General features: G+C 50.8%; 1 protein-coding gene across 1 annotated transcript in view; it reads left to right on the top strand.

The window, feature by feature from the left end:
* LOC118374386 (plexin-A2-like) overlaps positions 1 to 21,474 on the top strand; it is a 321,358-nt gene that overhangs the window by 83,350 nt on the left and 216,534 nt on the right. Inside the window, exon 4 of the mRNA XM_052484209.1 lies at positions 16,957 to 17,080. Coding sequence (XP_052340169.1) covers positions 16,957 to 17,080 — 124 coding nt within the window. The remainder of the gene's footprint in view (positions 1 to 16,956; positions 17,081 to 21,474) is intronic.

Here is a 21,474-nt window from a genome sequence, read left to right as displayed (position 1 = left end):
GTGAGGAGGGGTCACCCAGAATTAAAGCGTGTCACTTCCGATGGACGGCCACATACTAATACTGGGTGGCAGGTAGCTTAGTGGTTGGCGCGATGTGCCAGCAACCTGAGAGGTCACTGGTTCAAATACCTGAGCCGACAAGGTGAAAAACTGTCGATGTGCCTTTGGGCAAGGTACTTACTCCAAGGGTGCTGTACTAATCTGGCTGATCCTGTAAAACAACACATTTCACTGTACATATCTGGTGTATGTGAAAATATAACATATTTTATTTTGGGGAGGAGGCATTTAAGTTGCAGGGGAGACTAGTTAGAGGAGAATAGTGAAATTAACATACAGTAACACAACATTATGTACAATTAATAAAAATATAGACGCAAGATGTAAAGTGTTGGTCCTATGGTTCATGAGCTGAAATAAAAGATCCCAGAAATTCTCCACACGCACAAAAAGCTTATTTCTCCAAAAAAATCAAATTTGTTTACGTCCCTGTTAGTGAGCATTTCTCCTTTGCCAATATAATCCATCCACCTGACAGGTGTGGCATATCAAGAAGGTGATTAAACAGCATGATCATTACACAGGTGCACCTTGTGCTGGGGCAATGAAATGCCACTCTAAAATGTAAATTTTTGTTACACAACACAATGCCACAGATATCTCAAGTTTTGAGGGAGCATGCAATTGGCATGCTGACTGCAGGAAGGTCCAACAGAGCTGTTGCCAGGAAATGTAATGTTCATTTCTCTACCATAAGCCATCTCCAATGTCATTTTATAGAATTTGGCAGTATGTCACAACCGTAGACCATGTGTAACCACGCCAGCCCAGGACCTCCATATCCGTCTTCTTCACCTGTGGGATCGCGTGTATGGCGCCGTGTGACCGAGCGGTTTGCTGATGTCAACGTTGTGAACAGAGTGCCCCATGGTGGCGGTTATGGTATGAGCAGGTATAAGCTACGGAACACGAACACAATTGCATTTTGTCAATGGCCATTTGAATGAATGGACAGAGAATGGACCATCACGAGTTCCTGAGCCCAGTGTCGTGTCATTCATCCGCCGCACTCAATTCATGTTTTAGCATAATAACGCACGGCCCCACGTCGCAAGGATCTGTACATAATTCCTGAAAGCTGAAAATGTCCCAGTGGCATACTCACCAGACATGTCACCCATTGAGCATGCTTGGGATGTTCTGGATCTATGTGTACGACAGCGTGTTCCAGTTCCCGCCAATATCCAGCAACTACGCACAGCCATTGAAGAAGAGTGGGACAACATTCCACAGGCCACACTCAACAGCCTGATCAACTATATGCGAAGGAGATGTCACTCTATGCGAAGGAGATTTGTTTCAATTGACTATTGTCCTTCTATGAACTGTAACTCAGTAAAATCTTTGAAATTGTTGCATGTTGTGTTTATATTTTTGTTCAGTGTAATATTTATGTTAGGCAGCGACAGGGCTGGTAGCCAGTAGAAATCGTAAATGCTGTGCAATGACTTGTTCAGCACCCTGGCAGGCCACTCACACAGTCTTACTACATCACCAAGCCCTCCATCAGGGGTCTGGGTTGAGGCCCAAATCTTTAGTTCAGAGGAACAGATTTGGGACGTGGGCCAAAAGTGTTTCATAAATGATGCTATTTCAAGTGATTTGTCTGATCTACAATAGGGCTAATTAAACAGTCTATATTGCATTACCGCTAATTTGCAACACCGCTAATTAGCACATGGACACTGTCTTCCACAGTAAGATACACTCTGACCCATCATGTGATTTGAATTACCGCTAATTTGCAACACCGCTAATTAGCACATGACCACTGTCTTCCACGGTAAGATACACTCTGACCCATCATGTGATTTTAATGGCAATCCTACAGACTGTGTCACGCTGCATGAGGCAAATGGTGGTCAGACTAGATACTGACTGGTTTTCTGATACACACCCCTACTTTTTCATTAAGGTTTCTGTGACCAACAGATGCATATCTGTATTCTCAGTCATGTGAAAACCATAGATTAGGGCCTAATGAATTTGTTTCAATTGACTAATGTCCTTATATGAACTGTAACTCAGTAAAATCTTTGAAATTGTTGCATGTTGTGGGCAGTAAGGTGGGGGAGTGGGAGGGAGGAGGAGATCCAATTATTGTATTACTCATAAGCCAATAGTAGTCCTATAGACTCCAGTAAGCCTAAGTGTCGTCCTATAGACTCCAGTAAGCCTAAGTGTAGTCCTATAGACTCCAGTAAGCCTAAGTGTCGTCCTATAGACTCCAGTAAGCCTAAGTGTCGTCCTATAGACTCCAGTAAGCCTAAGTGTCGTCCTATAGACTCCAGTGAGCCTAAGTGCAGTCCTATAAATTCTACAGTAGCCTCTCACAAACAAGTGCTTCTGAACGATGTAAAGCACAGAAAGTATCAAATGTCCACTTGTTTCCAATGCTAACATCAATTAGGCCAGTGATGATAATGGCTGTATTGAGGGTGTCTCTCTGTGTGTCTAATGGCCAGGTTAACATTGTGTTCCGCAGTCAGAACTGGGTACTGGCACTGCATCAATCTCTCTCCCAAATGAACTGCTACTGAGATTTCGATCAACAAACATGCCCAACATATCAATAGAGCCATGTATCTATCTGAGCCATACAGAGACACAATACCGTTATTATTAATGATGATGGCATATTTACCTACCGCATTGTTATTACCATGGAGATGGGTTTGATATGGAAACCAGGCCGGGATCATGTCAGCTTTATCTAATGCCCAGTCTCCCTCCTCCCTCCCTCCATCCCTGTCGTTGAATTTACAGCCAGAGACATGGAGGAGGGGCAGTAAGGTGGGGGAGTGGGAGGGAGGAGGAGATCCAATTATTGTATTACTCATAAGCCAATTATTAATAAACCCATTTGGTACCCCTTGAGAGGAGCCTGTTAGATGAGCCTGACATATCTCCCTCCACCTCCCTCCATCTCTCTCCCTCCCTCCCTACAGACTCCCTCCACCTCAAATCAAATCAAATAAAATTGTATTTGTCACATACACATGGTTAGCAGATGTTAATGCGAGTGTAGCGAAATGCTTGTGCTTCTAGTTCAGACAATGCAGTAATAACCAACGAGTAATCTAACTAACAATTCCAAAACTACTACCTTATACACACAAGTGTAAAGGGATAAAGAATATGTACATAAAGATATATGAATGAGTGATGGTACAGAGCGGCATAGGCAAGATGCAGTAGATGGTATCGAGTACAGTATATACATATGAGATGAGTATGTAAACAAAGTGGCATAGTTTAAAGTGGCTAGTGATACATGTATTATATAAAGATGCAGTAGATGATATAGAGTACAGTATATACGTATACATATGAGATAAATTGTCACGAATCTCGCCGAAAATGGTGCGTCTTCCTGTTCGGGCGGCGCTCGGTGGTCGTCGTCACCGGCCTATTAGCTGCCATCGATTCCCTTTCCGTTTGTTTCTGTTTATTGGGTAATTGGGTACACCTGTTTTGAGTTAGTGTTTGTTTGTAGGCTATTTAAGGGCACTAGGCCCGCTGGGTATTTGTGCGGGCTTGTTTTCTGTTATCTGGTGTATGAGTGTAATCAGTATTTTTTCAGGACAGTTTAGTCCGTTGTATTTTGGGACGGGTTGATTCATGCACCCTGGTGTTTTGCATGTTGTGGCTCCTGCTCTCTGCGCTTGACTCCTCCACTCACCATTGTTAGAAGTTGTAACATAAATAATGTAGGGTATGTAAACATTATATTAAGTAGCATTGTTTAAAGTGGCTAGTGATATATTTGACATCAATTCCCATCAATTCCCATTATTAAAGTGGCTGGAGTTTAGTCAGTGTGTTGGCAGCAGCCACTCAATGTTAGTGGTGGCTGTTTAACAGTCTGATGGCCTTGAGATAGAAGCTGTTTTTCAGTCTCTTGGTCCCAGCTTTGATGCACCTGTACTGACCTCGCCTTCTGGATGATAGTAGGGTGAACAGGCAGTGGCTCAGGTGGTTGTTGTCCTTGATGATCTTTATGGCCTTCCTGTGACATCGGGTGGTGTAGGTGTCCTGGAGGGCAGGTAGTTTGCCCCCGGTGATGTGTTGTGCAGACCTCACTACACTCTGGAGAGCCTTACGGTTGTGGGCGGAGCAGTTTCCGTACCATTTGGTGATACAGCCCGACAGGATGCTCTCGTTTGTGCATCTGTAGAAGTTTGTGAGTGCTTTTGGTGACAAGCCAAATTTCTTCAGCCTTCTGAGGTTGAAAAGGCACTGCTGCGCCTTCTTCACGATGCTGTCTGTGTGGGTGGACCAATTCAGTTTGTCTGTGATGTGTACGCCGAGGAACTTAAAACTTACTACCCTCTCCACTACTGTTCCATCAATGTGGATAGGGGGGTGTTCCCTCTGCTGTTTCCTGAAGTCCACATTCATCTCCTTAGTTTTGTTGACGTTGAGTGTGAGGTTATTTTCCTGACACAACACTCCGAGGGCCCCCACCTCCTCCCTGTAGGCCATCTCGTCGTTGTTGGTAATCAAGCCTACCACTGTTGTGTCGTCTGCAAACTTGATGATTGAGTTGGAGGCGTGCGTGGCCACGCAGTCGTGGGTGAAAAGGGAGTACAGGAGAGGGCTCAGAACGCACCCTTGTGGGGCCCCAGTGTTGAGGATCAGCGGGGTGGAGATGTTGTTACCTACCCTCACCACCTGGGGGCGGCCCGTCAGGAAGTCCAGTACCCAGTTGCACAGGGCGGGGTCGAGACCCAAGCTTAATGACGAGTTTGGAGGGTACTATGGTGTTAAATGCTGAGCTGTAGTCGATGAACAGCATTCTCACATAGGTATTCCTCTTGTCCAGATGGGTTAGGGCAGTGTGCAGTGGGGTTGAGATTGCATCGTCTGTGGACCTATTTGGGCGGTAAGCAAATTGGAGTAGGTCTAGGGTGTCAGGTAGGGTGGAGGTGATATTGTCCTTGACTAGTCTCTCAAAGCACTTCATGATGACGGAAGTGAGTGCTACAGGGTGGTAGTCATTTAGCTCAGTTACCTTAGCTTTCTTGGGAACAGGAACAATGGTGGCCCTCTTGAAGCATGTGGGAACAGCAGACTGGGATAGGGATTGATTGAATATGTCCGTAAACACACCAGACCAGCCAGCTGGGCGCAGACCAGCCAGCTGGGCGCAGACCAGCCAGCTGGGCGCAGACCAGCTCTCTCTCTCCCTCCCTCCACCCCCTCCATCTCCCTCCCTCCCTCCCTCCCTCCATCTCTCTCTCTCTCTCCCACCCTCCACCTCCCTCCATCTCTCTATCTCTCTCCCTCCCTCCACATCCCTCCATCTCTCTCTCTCTCCCCACCCTCCACCTCCCTCCATCTCTCTATCTCTCTCCCTCCCTCCACATCCCTCCATCTCTCTCTCTCTCTCCCACCCTCCCCCTCCCTCCCTCTCTCTATCTCTCTCCTCCCTCCACCTCCCTCCATCTCTCTCTCTCCCTCTCCCTCCACCTCCCTCCATCTCTCTCTCTCTCCCTCCCTCCACCTCCCTCCATCTCTCTCTCTCCCTCCCTCCACCTCCCTCCATATCTCTCTCTCTCCCTCCCTCCACCTCCCTCCATCTCTCTCTCTCCCTCCCTCCCTCCCTCCACCTCCCTCCATCTCTCTATCTACCTCTCTCCCTCCCTCCACCTCCCTCCATCTCTCTCTCTCCCTCCCTCCCTCCACCTCCCTCCATCTCTCCAACTCTCTCCCTCCCTCCACCTCCCTCCATCTCTCTCTCTCTCCCTCCCTCCACCTCTCTATCTCTCTCCCTCCCTCCACCTCCCTCCTTCTCTCTCTCTCCCTCCCTCCCTCCACCTCCCTCCCTCCCTCCCTCCCTCCCTCCCTCCACCTCCCTCCATCTCTCTATCTCTCTCCCTCCCTCCACCTCCCTCCATCTCTCTCTCTCCCTCCCTCCCTCCCTCCACCTCCCTCCATCTCTCTATCCCTCTCCCTCCCTCCACCTCCCTACATCTCTCTTTCCTTACTCTTTCTTCCTCCATCTCTTACCATTGCTCACAATCTTTATCTCTCTCTCTTCTCTCCTCTTCCTCTCCTCTCTATCGCTCCTCTCTGACACAGAGATCACAAAAGCACTTTGTGTGCCTCAGATATGCAACCCTCAGTGCAACATGAGTCAGTCTGAATAACTAAACATGTGTGTGAGACATACGTGATGTGTATGGTTACGGAACATGTGGGTCTGAGCAGTTGGGATGTCAGTGACGTTTGTTGAAATGTGTGTGAGTCCGTTTATTGTCTTGTTTGTATATGATTGTTATTGTTTGAATCTTTGACCATTTGAAAGGCTCTCTTTCCCTCCCACTGCCTCCATTTAAATGGATATTCACACACGTCAGGGAGGCAGCAGCACGCAACAAAGGGTCTCAAACACTCCATTTGAACTAATATCTCAAGGAGATTGTTCAAGATTCCCGACGTCCCGGCCAGTAGGGGCAACAGTGAAAGCTATTACCATCAAGTAGGTTTGGGTTTTGCTAGGGCGTGGTGGACTGGGATGGAGGATAGGTTTGGGTTTTGCTAGGGCGTGGTGGACTGGGATGGAGGATAGGTTTGGGTTTTGCTAGGGCGTGGTGGCCTGGGATGGAGGATAGGTTTGGGTTTTGCTAGGGCGTGGTGGACTGGGATGGAGGATAGGTTTGGGTTTTGCTAGGGCGTGGTGGACTGGGATGGAGGATAGGTTTGGGTTTTGCTAGGGCGTGGTGGACTGGGATGGAGGATAGGTTTGGGTTTTGCTAGGGCGTGGTGGACTGGGATGGAGGATAGGTTTGGGTTTTGCTAGGGTGTGGTGGACGTGGATGGAGGATAGGTTTGAGTTTTGCTAGGGTGTGGTGGACGTGGATGGAGGATAGGTTTGGGTTTTGCTAGGGTGTGGTGGACGTGGATGGAGGATAGGTTTGGGTTTTGCTAGGGCGTGGTGGACTGGGATGGAGGATAGGTTTGGCTTTTGCTAGGGCGTGGAGGACTGGGATGGAGGATAGGTTTGGGTTTTGCTAGGGTGTGGTTGACGGGGATGGAGGATAGGTTTGGGTTTTGCTTAAGCGTGGTGGACGGGGATGGAGGATAGGTTTGGGTTTTGCTGGGGTGTGGTGGACGTGGATGGAGGATAGGTTTGGGTTTTGCTAGGGCGTGGTGGACGGGGATGGAGGATAGGTTTGGGTTTTGCTAGGGTGTGGTGGAAGTGGATGGAGGATAGGTTTGGGTTTTGCTAGGGCGTGGTGGACGTGGATTGAGGGTAGGTTTGGGTTTTGCTAAGGCGTGGTGGACGTGGATGGAGGGTAGGTTTGGGTTTTGCTAGGGCGTGGTGGACTGGGATGGAGGATAGGTTTGGGTTTTGCTAGGGCGTGGTGGACTGGGATGGAGGATAGGTTTGGGTTTTGCTAGGGTGTGGTGGACGTGGATGGAGGATAGGTTTGGGTTTTGCTAGGGTGTGGTGGACGTGGATGGAGGATAGGTTTGGGTTTTGCTAGGGCGTGGTGGACGTGGATGGAGGATAGGTTTGGGTTTTGCTAGGGTGTGGTGGACGTGGATGGAGGATAGGTTTGGGTTTTGCTAGGGCGTGGTGGACGTGGATGGAGGATAGGTTTGGGTTTTGCTAGGGCGTGGTGGACGGGGATGGAGGATAGGTTTGGGTTTTGCTAGGGCGTGGTGGACTGGGATGGAGGATAGGTTTGGGTTCTGCTAGGGCGTGGTGGACTGGGATGGAGGATAGGTTTGGGTTTTGCTAGGGCGTGGTGGACTGGGATGGAGGATAGGTTTGGGTTTTGCTAGGGCGTGGTGGACTGGGATGGAGGATAGGTTTGGGTTTTGCTAGGGTGTGGTGGACGTGGATGGAGGATAGGTTTGAGTTTTGCTAGGGTGTGGTGGACGTGGATGGAGGATAGGTTTGGGTTTTGCTAGGGTGTGGTGGACGTGGATGGAGGATAGGTTTGGGTTTTGCTAGGGCGTGGTGGACTGGGATGGAGGATAGGTTTGGCTTTTGCTAGGGCGTGGAGGACTGGGATGGAGGATAGGTTTGGATTTTGCTAGGGTGTGGTTGACGGGGATGGAGGATAGGTTTGGGTTTTGCTAGGGCGTGGTGGACGGGGATGGAGGATAGGTTTGGGTTTTGCTAGGGTGTGGTGGAAGTGGATGGAGGATAGGTTTGGGTTTTGCTAGGGCGTGGTGGACGTGGATTGAGGGTAGGTTTGGGTTTTGCTAAGGCGTGGTGGACGTGGATGGAGGATAGGTTTGGGTTTTGCTAGGGCGTGGTGGACTGGGATGGAGGATAGGTTTGGGTTTTGCTAGGGCGTGGTGGACTGGGATGGAGGATAGGTTTGGGTTTTGCTAGGGTGTGGTGGACGTGGATGGAGGATAGGTTTGGGTTTTGCTAGGGTGTGGTGGACATGGATGGAGGATAGGTTTGGGTTTTGCTAGGGCGTGGTGGATGTGGATGGAGGATAGGTTTGGGTTTTGCTAGGGTGTGGTGGACGTGGATGGAGGATAGGTTTGGGTTTTGCTAGGGCGTTGTGGACGTGGATGGAGGATAGGTGTAATCCCATGACTCTGTAATGACCATGGTTGCGGGTTCGATCATATGTTTTGTTTTAACCCTATCACAAACCTTAACCCTTACCTTAACCATTCAGAACGAGTCCCTAAATTTGACCCGTAACTTCTAAATTTGACGTTTGGCGAAATGGAACAATAGGGAGCAGCAGGAGCAACCCAGGGTGTCAAAAATACTTAAAAATGTGTAGTTTAGAGAAACGTGGATAAACATCTAATTCTGCAGTGAGACTGTGAGAGCTTGTTGAGTATCTGGGTGTTCTGGAGGGAAATGTAGCTCAGCAAAGCACAGCAGCTCAGCCCACAGCAGCTCAGCCCACAGCAGCCCAGCACAGCACAGCAGCTCAGGGTTGTTCTCAGTAATCATTCAAGATGGCAGAGTGTGATGATGTTATCTGTGCGTACTGGGAGCTTTGGCAGTCTGCCTCACTACATACATATACACAGAGTCCTCAGACACGCAGTCCATCCAAGCAGCTGAGGCAATACAGACAGTACATTAGATGTATCAGAGGAAAGGAGACAGCCGATCCTGTGACATAACAGATGATGCAGTAGACCTACTAAATCTTTGGATGATGGACCTGTTGTTATATTAAACACCATCAAATATTCACTATACATACAGTATCCCTCCCTCCCTCTCTCCCTGTTTCTCTCCATCCCTTCATTCCTTTCACTTGCATCTGATATTGTTCATCTAAACTCCTTTCACCCCTCCAAGGGTATGGTGGTTCGCTGTCCGATAACAGTAACGGAAGGAGTGAGAGTGAGAGGACATGCCCATTTTAGAGATGTATCTCTCCACTCCCGTGTCTTTAAACATGGTACTTGGAGGGAAGGAGCTGCAATCAAGCAGCCTTCGGCCATACCACTCTACCCAGGGAGGAGGTTAGGGAGGAGGGGAGAGGTGGGAGGAGAGGTGCGGAAATCTCCGCCTGTCGCCTGCCTCTCCTGTAGGGCCAGAGAGAGAGACAGCGACAGAGAGGTGTGTGTGTCGGGGAACCAGCCGTGGCAGAGACGATAGCGTAATTGCCTGTCTAGAGCAGAGGGAGGCTAAGAGGCGGTGGTAGAGGACCTAGAGGTTAGTCCGCCATCACCATTACTACCCCCCATAAGGAACTAGTGCCTTAGACCTCTGTGTCTCAATGGAGCTCACACCACTGACTGACTGACAGAGTAGCAGACTGACTGACTGACTGGCAGACTGACTGACTGACTGACTGACTGACTGACTGACTGACGGACTGACTGACTGACAGACTGACTGACAGACTAGCAGACTGACTGACTGACTGACTAGCAGACTGATAAGCAGACTGACAAGCAGACTGACTGACTGACTAGCTGACTGACTGACGGACTAGCTGACTGACTGACTAACTGACTAGCAGACTGACTGATTGACGAGCAGACTGACTGACTGACTAACAGACTGACTGACTGACGGACTAGCAGACTGACTGACTGACTGACTGACTGACTGAAATACTGACTGACTGACTGACAGACTAGCAGACTAACTGACGGACTGACAGACTAACAGACTGACTGACTGACAGACTGACTGACAGACTGACTAGCAGACTGATTGACTGACGGACTAGCAGACTGACTAAATTACTGACTAGCAGACTGACTAGCAGACTGACTGAATGACTGACTAACTAGCAGACTGACGGACTTACTGACTAGCAGACTGACTGACAGACTGTCTGATGGACTAGCATACGGACTAGCTGACTGACTGATTGACGGACTAGCAGACTGACGAGCAGACTGACTGAATGACTGACTAACTAGCAGACTGACGGACTGACTTACTAGCAGACTGACGGACTGACTGCCCAGCAGACTGACGGACTGACTGCCGAGCAGACTGACTGAATGACTGACTGACGAGCAGACTGACTGACTGACTAACAGACTGACTGACTGACGGTCTAGCAGACTGACTAGCAGACTGACTGACTGACTGACTGAAAGACTGACTGACTGACAGACTGACTAGCAGACTGATTGACTGACGGACTAGCAGACTGACTAAATGACTGACTATCAGACTGACTAGCAGACTGACTGAATGACTGACTAACTAGCTGACTGACGGACTTACTGACTAGCAGACTGACTGACAGACTGTCTGACGGACTAGCATACGGACTAGCTGACTGACTGATTGACGGACTAGCAGACTGACTGAATGACTGACTAACTAGCAGACTGACGGACTGACTTACTAGCAGACTGACGGACTGACTGCCCAGCAGACTGACGGACTGACTGCCGAGCAGACTGACTGAATGACTGACTGACTAGCAGACTGACGGACTGACTGCCGAGCAGACTGACTGACTGACTGACTAGCTGACTGACCGACTGACTGACCAGCAGCAGACTGACTGACTGACTGACTAGCTGACTGACTGACTGACTAGCAGACTGACTGACTGACTGACTAGCTGACTGACTGACTGACTGAATAGAAGACTGACTGACTGACTGACTAGCAGACTGACTGACAGACTGTCTGACGGACTAGAAGACGGACTAGCAGACTGACTGACTGATGGACTAGCAGACTGACTAGCATACTGACTGAATGACTGACTAACTAGCAGACTGACGGACTGACTGACTAGCAGACTGACTGACAGACTGACTAGCAGACTGACGGACTGACTGCCTAGCAGACTGACGGACTGACTGACGAGAAGACTGACTGACTGACTAGCTGACTGACTGACGGACTAGCTGACTGACTGACTAACTGACTAGCAGACTGACTGATTGACGAGCAGACTGACTGACTGACTAACAGACTGACTGACTGACGGACTAGCAGACTGACTGACTGACTGACTGACTGAAATACTGACTGACTGACTGACAGACTAGCAGACTAACTGACGGACTGACAGACTAACAGACTGACTGACTGACAGACTGACTGACAGACTGACTAGCAGACTGATTGACTGACGGACTAGCAGACTGACTAAATGACTGACTAGCAGACTGACTGACTGACTGACTGACTGACTGACGGACTGACTGACTGACAGACTGACTGACAGACTAGCAGACTGACTGACTGACTGACTAGCAGACTGACAAGCAGACTGACAAGCAGACTGACTGACTGACTGACTGAAATACTGACTGACTGACTGACAGACTAGCAGACTAACTGACGGACTGACAGACTAACAGACTGACTGACTGACAGACTGACTGACAGACTGACTAGCAGACTGATTGACTGACGGACTAGCAGACTGACTAAATGACTGACTAGCAGACTGACTAGCAGACTGACTGAATGACTGACTAACTAGCAGACTGACGGACTTACTGACTAGCAGACTGACTGACAGACTGTCTGATGGACTAGCATACGGACTAGCTGACTGACTGACTGACTGATTGACGGACTGGCAGACTGACGAGCAGACTGACTGAATGACTGACTAACTAGCAGACTGACGGACTGACTTACTAGCAGACTGACGGACTGACTGCCCAGCAGACTGACGGACTGACTGCCGAGCAGACTGACTGAATGACTAACAGACTGACTGACTGACTGACGGACTAGCAGACTGACTGACTGACTGACTGACTGACTGACTGACTGACTGAAAGACTGACTGACTGACTGACTGACAGACTGACTAGCAGACTGATTGACTGACGGACTAGCAGACTGACTAAATGACTGACTATCAGACTGACTAGCAGACTGACTGAATGACTGACTAACTAGCTGACTGACGGACTTACTGACTAGCAGACTGACTGACAGACTGTCTGACGGACTAGCATACGGACTAGCTGACTGACTGATTGACGGACTAGCAGACTGACTGAATGACTGACTAACTAGCAGACTGACAGACTGACTTACTAGCAGACTGACGGACTGACTGCCCAGCAGACTGACGGACTGACTGCCGAGCAGACTGACTGAATGACTGACGAGAAGACTGACTGACTGACTAGCAGACATACTGACTGACTGACTGACTGACTGACTGACTGACTAGCAGACTGACGGACTGACTGACTAGCAGACTGACTGAATGACTGACTGACTAGCAGACTGACGGACTGACTGCCGAGCAGACTGACTGACTGACTAGCAGACTGACAAGAAGACATACTGACTGACTGACTAGCAGACATACTGACTGACTGACTGATTAGCAGACTGACGGACTGACTGCCTAGCAGACTGACTGACTGACTGACTAGCTGACTGACCGACTGACTGACCAGCAGACTGACTGACTGACTGACTAGCTGACTGACTGACTGACTAGCAGACTGACTGACTGACTGACTAGCTGACTGACTGACTGACTGACTAGAAGACTGACTGACTGACTGACTAGCTGACTGACTGACTGACCAGCAGACTGACTGACTGACTAACTAGCAGACAGACAGACTGACTGACTAGCAGACTGACTGACAGACTGTCTGACGGACTAGCAGACGGACTAGCAGACTGACTGACTGATGGACTAGCAGACTGACTAGCAGACTGACTGAATGACTGACTAACTAGCAGACTGACGGACTGACTAGCAGACTGACTGACAGCCTGACTAACAGACTGACGGACTGACTGCCTAGCAGACTGACGGACTGACTGACGAGCGGACTGACTGACTGACTAGCAGACTGACTGACTGACGGACTAGCAGACTGACTGACTGATTAGCAGACTGACTGGCTGACAAGCAGACATACTGACTGACTGACTAGCAGATATACTGACTGACTGATTGGCAGACTGACGGACTGACTGCCTAGCACACTGACAGACTGACTGCCGAGCAGACTGACGGACTGACTGCCTAGCAGACTGACAGACTGACTGACCAGCAGACTGACTGACTGACTAGCTGATTGACTGACTGACTAGAAGAGTGACTGACTGACTGACTAGAAGACTGACTGACTGACTAGCTGACTGACTGACGGACTAGCTGACTGACTGACTAACTGACTAGCAGACTGACTGATTGACTAGCAGACTGACTGACTGACTAACAGACTGACTGACTGACGAACTAGCAGACTGACTAGCAGACTGACTGACTGACTGACTGACTGACTGACTGACTGAAATACTGACTGACTGACAGACTAGCAGACTAACTGACTGACGGACTGACAGACTAACAGACTGACTGACTGACAGACTGACTAGCAGACTGATTGACTGACGGACTAGCAGACTGACTAAATGACTGACTAGCATACGGACTAGCTGACTGACTGAATGACTGACTAACTAGCAGACTGACGGACTGACTTACTAGCAGACTGACTGACAGACTGACTAGCAGACTGACGGACTGACTGCCCAGCAGACTGACGGACTGACTGCCGAGCAGACTGACTGACTGACTAGCAGACATACTGACTGACTGACTGACTAGCAGACTGACGGACTGACTGACTAGCAGACTGACTGAATGACTGACTAACTAGCAGACTGACGGACTGACTTACTAGCAGACTGACTAACTGACTGACTAGAAGACTGACTGACTGACTAGCTGATTGACTGACTGACTAGAAGACTGACTGACTGACTGACTGACTGACTGACTGACTAGAAGACTGACTCACTGACCAGCAGACTGACTAGCTGACTGACTGACTATTCAATGCCTCACCACACTGATGGGATGCTAGAACAAGGCATTATAAGTGTGTGCGTCTCTGTGTGCATGCATGCATGTGTGTGTGGGGCTGTGTGTTTAGTACAGGGCTCTCCAACCGTGTTCCTGGAGAGCTACCCACCTATAGGTTTTCGCTCCAACCCCAGTTGTAACTGATTCAGTTTATCAACCAGTTTATTATTAGAATCAGGAGTACTAGATTATGGTTGGAATGAAAACCTACAGGACGGTAGTTCTCCAGTAACAGGGTTGGAATGAAAACCTACAGGACGGTAGTTCTCCAGTAACAGGGTTGGAATGAAAACCTACAGGACGGTAGTTCTCCAGTAACAGGGTTGGAATGAAAACCTACAGGACTGTAGTTCTCCAGTAACAGGGTTGGAATGAAAACCTACAGGACTGTAGCTCTCCAGTAACAGGGTTGGAATGAAAACCTACAGGATGGTAGTTCTCCAGTAACAGGGTTGGAATGAAAACCTACAGGACTGTAGCTCTCCAGTAACAGGGTTGGAATGAAAACCTACAGGATGGTAGTTCTCCAGTAACAGGGTTGGAATGAAAACCTACAGGACTGTAGCTCTCCAGTAACAGGGTTGGAATGAAAACCTACAGAATGATAGTTCTCCAGTAACAGGGTTGGAGTGAAAACCTACAGGACGGTAGTTCTCCAGTAACAGGGTTGGAGTGAAAACCTACAGGACTGTAGCTCTCCAGTAACAGGGTTGGAGTGTCCTGGTTTAGTATGTGTGCATTCCATGCGGACCCCATTAGGAATCTGAGTGATCCCACACAAAGTGGTGGAGAGACTGTGAGTGACAGGTTAGTGGAGGGAGGGAGAGAGGGGGGTGTGTACTTTAGTCAACATTCAGAAGCATGCACTTCAGCTAATGAGATAGCCAAGAGGTCAGCCTCTAACTACACATAGATAATGGCTGTCTCCTGAAACCATGGCAACAACTCCCCCCAGCAAAATCAATGCAGGGCTTTTTGTCAGCTTAATGACCTCTCAGGTTGGTCTGTCTAACTGTACCTGCTCCATGAGGTATGCATAAACCAGCACCCTCACTGCCTGCCTCCCTCCCTGCCTGTCCATTTGAAGTATTTTATTATTTGGTCTAAATAGGAAGGAAAATGCAAACACAAGGATCCACCTTATTACATCCACTGTATATCGACACACCGACAGAGCATTGTGCAAAAAAAACAACCTTCGCAATATAAACTGGAAACCCCTCCCCATCCCCCTCTCCTCTCTGTCCCCCTCAACTCTCCTCCTCGTCCCCCTCTCCTCTCCTCCCCGTCCCCCTCAACTCTCCTCCTCGTCCCCCTCTCCTCTCCTCCCCGTCCCCCTCTCCTGTCTTCCCCGTCCCCCATCTCCTCCCATCCCACTCTCCTCTCCTCCCTGTCCCCCTCTCCTCCCCATCCCTCTCCTCTCCTCCCCGTCCCTCTCTCCTCCCTGTCCCCCTCAACTCTCCTCCCCGTCCCCCTCTCCTCTCCTCCCCGGCCCCCTCTCCTCTCCTCCCCATCCCCCTCTCCTTTCCTCCCCATCCTCCTCTCCTATCCTCCCCGCCCCCCTCATCCCCGTCCCCCTCTCCTCTCCTCTCCTCCCCGTCCCCCTCTCCTCTCCTCCCCATCCCCCCTCTCCTCTCCTCCCCATCCTCCTCTCCTATCCTCCCCGCCCCCCTCCTCCTCCCCATCCCCCTCTCCTCTCCTCCCTGTCCCCCTCTCCTTTCCTCCCTGTCCCTCTCTCCTCTCCTCCCCCTCCCCCTCTCCTCTCCGTCCCCCTCTCCTCTCCGTCCCCCTCAACTCTCCTCCTCGTCCCCCTCTCCTCTCCTCCCCGTCCCTCCTCTCCTCTCCTCCCTGTCCCCCTCTCTTCTCCTCCCCCTCCCCCTCTCCTGTCCCCCTCTCCTCCCCATCCCCCTCTCCTCTCCCCCTCCCCCCCCTCTGTCCCCCATCTCCCTCCCCATCCCCCTCTCCTCCCCATCCCCCTCTCCTGTCCCCCTCTGCTCCCCGTCCTCCTCTCCTCCCCATCCCCCTCTCCTGTCCCCCTCTCCTCTCCTCCCCGTCCCCCATTTCCTCCCATCCCCTCTCCTGTCCCCTCTCTCCTGTCCCCCTCTGCTCCCCGTCCTCCTCTCCCCCCCCATCCCCCTCTCCTGTCCCCCCATCTCCTCTCCTCCCCCTCTCCTCCCCGTCCCCCATCTCCTCCCATCCCCCTCTCCCCCTGTCCCCCTCCCCCCTGTCCCCCTCTCCTCCCCGTCCCCCTCTCCTCCCCATCCCCTCCTCCTCCCCATCCCCCATCCCCCATCTCCCCCATCCCCCTGTCCTCTCCTCCCCATCCCCCTGTCCTCTCCTCCCCATCCCCCATCTCCTCCCATCCCCCTGTCCTCTCCTCCCCATCCCCCTGTCCTCTCCTCCCCATCCCCCATCTCCTCCCATCCCCCTGTCCTCTCCTCCCCATCCCCCTGTCCTCTCCTCCCCATCCCCTCTCCTCTCCTCCCCGTCCCCCTCTCCTCTCCTCCCCATCCCCCATCTCCTCCCATCCCCCTGTCCTCTCCTCCCCATCCCCCTCTCCTGTCCCCCTCTCCTTTCCTCCCCATCCCGCTGTCCTCTTGTCTGTCTGTGTATACAGGTGTTCTCAGAAGGACCGTTGTGAGCGTGCAGATGAGCCGTACCGTTTCACTGTTGCTCTCTCTCAGTGTGTGAAGGCCACGGTGTACCCAGACAGCATTGCAGTGTCAGAGCCCAGCGTGCCAGTGAGTTAACGCACACACACACACACACACACACACACACACACACACACACACACACACACACACACACACACACACACACACACACACACACACACACACACACACACACACACACACACACACACACACTCCCCCACTCAACCACACCACACTAGCCCTACACACCGGCAACATCCAGCTGGTAGTTATGGTATCATCTGAAACCAGGTTTTTACAGACCTGGAGCTCTCTCTCAATCTATTCCAGAGCAATAGTGTATTGTAGATGAACACATATGCATACACATCATCCTCTGTGTCTGATAAGTGCACTGTGTGGGTGTATGTGTGTGCATATGCTTCCCCTGTGCCCAATATTTTGTTTTGTGTGCCAAGATGTGTGTGTGTGGGTGTGAAAGTATAGTGTACTGAGTAGTACAGTAAGTCAACATGGGCAGACTGAAACAGACAAGCAGGCCCTCTGTAAGAGCTGCTATTGTCTTCTTTTTTATTCAGCTCAGTAATGCATGCAGCCACGCACACACACTTTCACACACACACAATAACACTCTTACGTTGTGCTCTACTTGGAACGGCAGACACCAGTCCCTCCTGACAAAGGTCTCTAAACCGTCTTTGGTAGTGTTGTCACTATACCAGTACCACGATACTAGGACGATAGGAGGCAAAGAAAACAAAATATGAAGCGGACTTAATTTTTGCAAGATATATCACACAATAATTTACTTACAGTATGTTTTATAGGACCATAGAGTTTAGCCTGCTTCATTTTTTATTTTCTGCCAAGGACAATCTGGAATCGTGACAACACTGGCCAATGGGCTTTTCAATGTCTACTCTACATTTCATTTGTCATATTCCCAGCAGCACAACAAAGAACCCTGCATTTTGTTCCCGCGTCAATATTGTCCATGTTGTATACTGATGTACACCGTTCTGGCATTACTATCACTGTAACAGGTGAGCTATCATAGTTCTACCTCTAACAGGGGTGACCATGGTCCTAGTTCTACCTTTAACCAGGGTGACCATGGCCCTAGTTCTACCTCTAACCGGGTTCTACCTCTAACCGTGACCATGGTCCTAGTTCTACCTCTAACCGGGGTGACCATGGCCCTAGTTCTACCTTTAACCGGGGTGACCATGGCCCTAGTTCTACCTTTAACCAGGGTGACCATGGCCCTAGTTCTACCTCTAACCGGGGTTACCATGGCCCTAGTTCTACCTTTAACCGGGTGACCATGGTCTAACAGGGGTGACCATGGTCCTAGTTCTACCTCTAACCGGGGTGACCATGGCCCTAGTTCTACCTTGACCATGGTCCTAGTTCTACCTCTAGGGTGACCATGGTCCTAGTTCTACCTTTAACCGGGGTGACCATGGTCCTAGTTCCCTAGTTCTACTTTAACCAGGGTGACCATGGTCCTAGTTCTACCATGGTCCTAACCGGGGTTACCATGGTCCTAGTTCTACCTTTAACCGGGGTGACCATGGCCCTAGTTCTACCTTTAACCAGGGTGACCATGGTCCTAGTTCTACCTGGTCCTAACCCTGGTGACCATGGCCCTAGTTCTACCTTTAACCAGGGTGACCATGGCCCTAGTTCTACCTTTAACCGGGGTGACCATGGTCCTAGTTCTACCTCTAACCGGGGTGACCATGGCCCTAGTTCTACCTTTAACCAGGGTGACCATGGTCCTAGTTCTACCTCTAACCCTGGTGACCATGGCCCTAGTTCTACCTTTAACCAGGGTGACCATGGCCCTAGTTCTACCTTTAACCAGGGTGACCATGGCCCTAGTTCTACCTCTAACCGGGGTGACCATGGCCCTAGTTCTACCTTTAACCAGGGTGACCATGGCCCTAGTTCTACCTTTAACCAGGGTGACCATGGTCCTAGTTCTACCTCTAACCGGGGTGACCATGGCCCTAGTTCTACCTTTAACCAGGGTGACCATGGCCCTAGTTCTACCTCTAACCGGGGTGACCATGGCCCTAGTTCTACCTTTAACCAGGGTGACCATGGCCCTAGTTCTACCTTTTACATTTACATTTAAGTCATTTAGCAGACGCTCTTATCCAGAGCGACTTACAAATTGGTGCATACACCTTATGACAACCAGTGGAACAGCCACTTGCATCTAAATCTTGTTGGGGGGGTGAGAAGGGGGGTGAGAAGGATTACTTACCCTTACTTACCCTATCCTAGGTATTCCTTGAAGAGGTGGGGTTTCAGGTGTCTCCGGAAGGTGGTGATTGACTCCGCTGTCCTGGCGTCGTGAGGGAGTTTGTTCCACCATTGGGGGCCAGAGCAGCGAACAGTTTTGACTGGGCTGAGCGGGAACTGTACTTCCTCAGTGGTAGGGAGGCGAGCAGGCCAGAGGTGGATGAACGCAGTGCCCTTGTTTGGGTGTAGGGCCTGATCAGAGCCTGGAGGTACTGAGGTGCCGTTCCCCTCACAGCTCCGTAGGCGAGCACCATGGTCTTGTAGCGGATGCGAGCTTCAACTGGAAGCCAGTGGAGAGAGCGGAGGAGCGGGGTGACGTGAGAGAACTTGGGAAGGTTGAACACCAGACGGGCTGCGGCGTTCTGGATGAGTTGTAGGGGTTTAATGGCACAGGCAGGGAGCCCAGCCAACAGCGAGTTGCAGTAATCAAGACGGGAGATGACAAGTGCCTGGATTAGGACCTGCGCCGCTTCCTGTGAGGCAGGGTCGTACTCTGCGGATGTTGTAGAGCATGAACCTACAGGAACGGGACACCGCCTTGATGTTAGTTGAGAATGTCAGGGTGTTGTCCAGGATCACGCCAAGGTTCTTAGCGCTCTGGGAGGAGGACACAATGGAGTTGTCAACCGTGATGGCGAGATCATGGAACGGGCAGTCCTTCCCCCGGGAGGAAGAGGAGCTCCGTCTTGCTGAGGTTCAGCTTGAGGTGGTGATCCGTCATCCACACTGATATGTCTGCCAGACATGCAGAGATGCGATTCGCCACCTGGTCATCAGAAGGGGAAAGGAGAAGATTAATTGTGTGTCGTCTGCATAGCAATGATAGGAGAGACCATGTGAGGTTATGACAGAGCCAAGTGACTTGGTGTATAGCGAGAATAAGAGAGGGCCTAGAACAGAGCCCTGGGGACACCAGTGGTGAGAGCGCGTGGTGAGGAGACAGATTCTCGCCACGCCACCTGGTAGGAGCGACCTGTCAGGTAGGACGCAATCCAAGCGTGGGCCGCGCCGGAGATGCCCAACTCGGAGAGGGTGGAGAGGAGGATCTGATGGTTCACAGTATCGAAGGCAGCCGATAGGTCTAGAAGGATGAGAGCAGAGGAGAGAGAGTTAGCTTTAGCAGTGCGGAGCGCCTCCGTGATACAGAGAAGAGCAGTCTCAGTTGAATGACTAGTCTTGAAACCTGACTGATTTGGATCAAGAAGGTCATTCTGAGAGAGATAGCGGTAGAGCTGGCCAAGGACGGCACGCTCAAGAGTTTTGGAGAGAAAAGAGAGAAGGGATACTGGTCTGTAGTTGTTGACATCGGAGGGATCGAGTGTAGGTTTTTTCAGAAGGGGTGCAACTCTCGCTCTCTTGAAGACGGGAGGGACGTAGCCAGCGGTCAGGGATGAGTTGATGAGCGAGGTGAGGTAAGGGAGAAGGTCTCCGGAAATGGTCTGGAGAAGAGAGGAGGGGATAGGGTCAAGCGGGCAGGTTGTTGGGCGGCCGGCCGTCACAAGACGCGAGATTTCATCTGGAGAGAGAGGGGAGAAAGAGGTCAGAGCATAGGGTAGGGCAGTGTGGGCAGAACCAGCAGTGTCGTTTGACTTAGCAAACGAGGATCGGATGTCATCGACCTTCTTTTCAAAATGGTTGACGAAGTCATCTGCAGAGAGGGAGGAGGGAGGGAGGGGGGAGGATTCAGGAGGGAGGAGAAGGTGGCAAAGAGCTTCCTAGGGTTAGAGGCAGATGCTTGGAATTTAGAGTGGTAGAAAGTGGCTTTAGCAGTAGAGACAGAGGAGGAAAATGTAGAGAGGAGGGAGTGAAAGGATGCCAGGTCCGCAGGGAGGCGAGTTTTCCTCCATTTCCGCCTCGGCTGCCCGGAGCCCTGTTCTGTGAGCTCGCAATGAGTCGTCGAGCCACGGAGCGGGAGGGGAGGACCGAGCCGGCCTGGAGGATAGGGGACATAGGGAGTCAAAGGATGCAGTAAGGGAGGAGAGGAGGGTTGAGGAGGCAGAATCAGGAGATAGGTTGGAGAAAGTTTGAGCAGAGGGAAGAGAAGATAGGATGGAAGAGGAGAGAGTAGCGGGGGAGAGAGAGCGAAGGTTGGGACGGCGCGATACCATCCGAGAAGGGGCAGTGTGGGAAGTGTTGGATGAGAGCGAGAGGGAAAAGGATACAAG

The sequence above is a fragment of the Oncorhynchus keta genome, chromosome 28 (genome assembly GCF_023373465.1).
Source record: "Oncorhynchus keta strain PuntledgeMale-10-30-2019 chromosome 28, Oket_V2, whole genome shotgun sequence".
NCBI lineage: Eukaryota > Metazoa > Chordata > Actinopteri > Salmoniformes > Salmonidae > Oncorhynchus > Oncorhynchus keta.
This window is presented reverse-complemented; position numbering and strand designations above follow the sequence as displayed.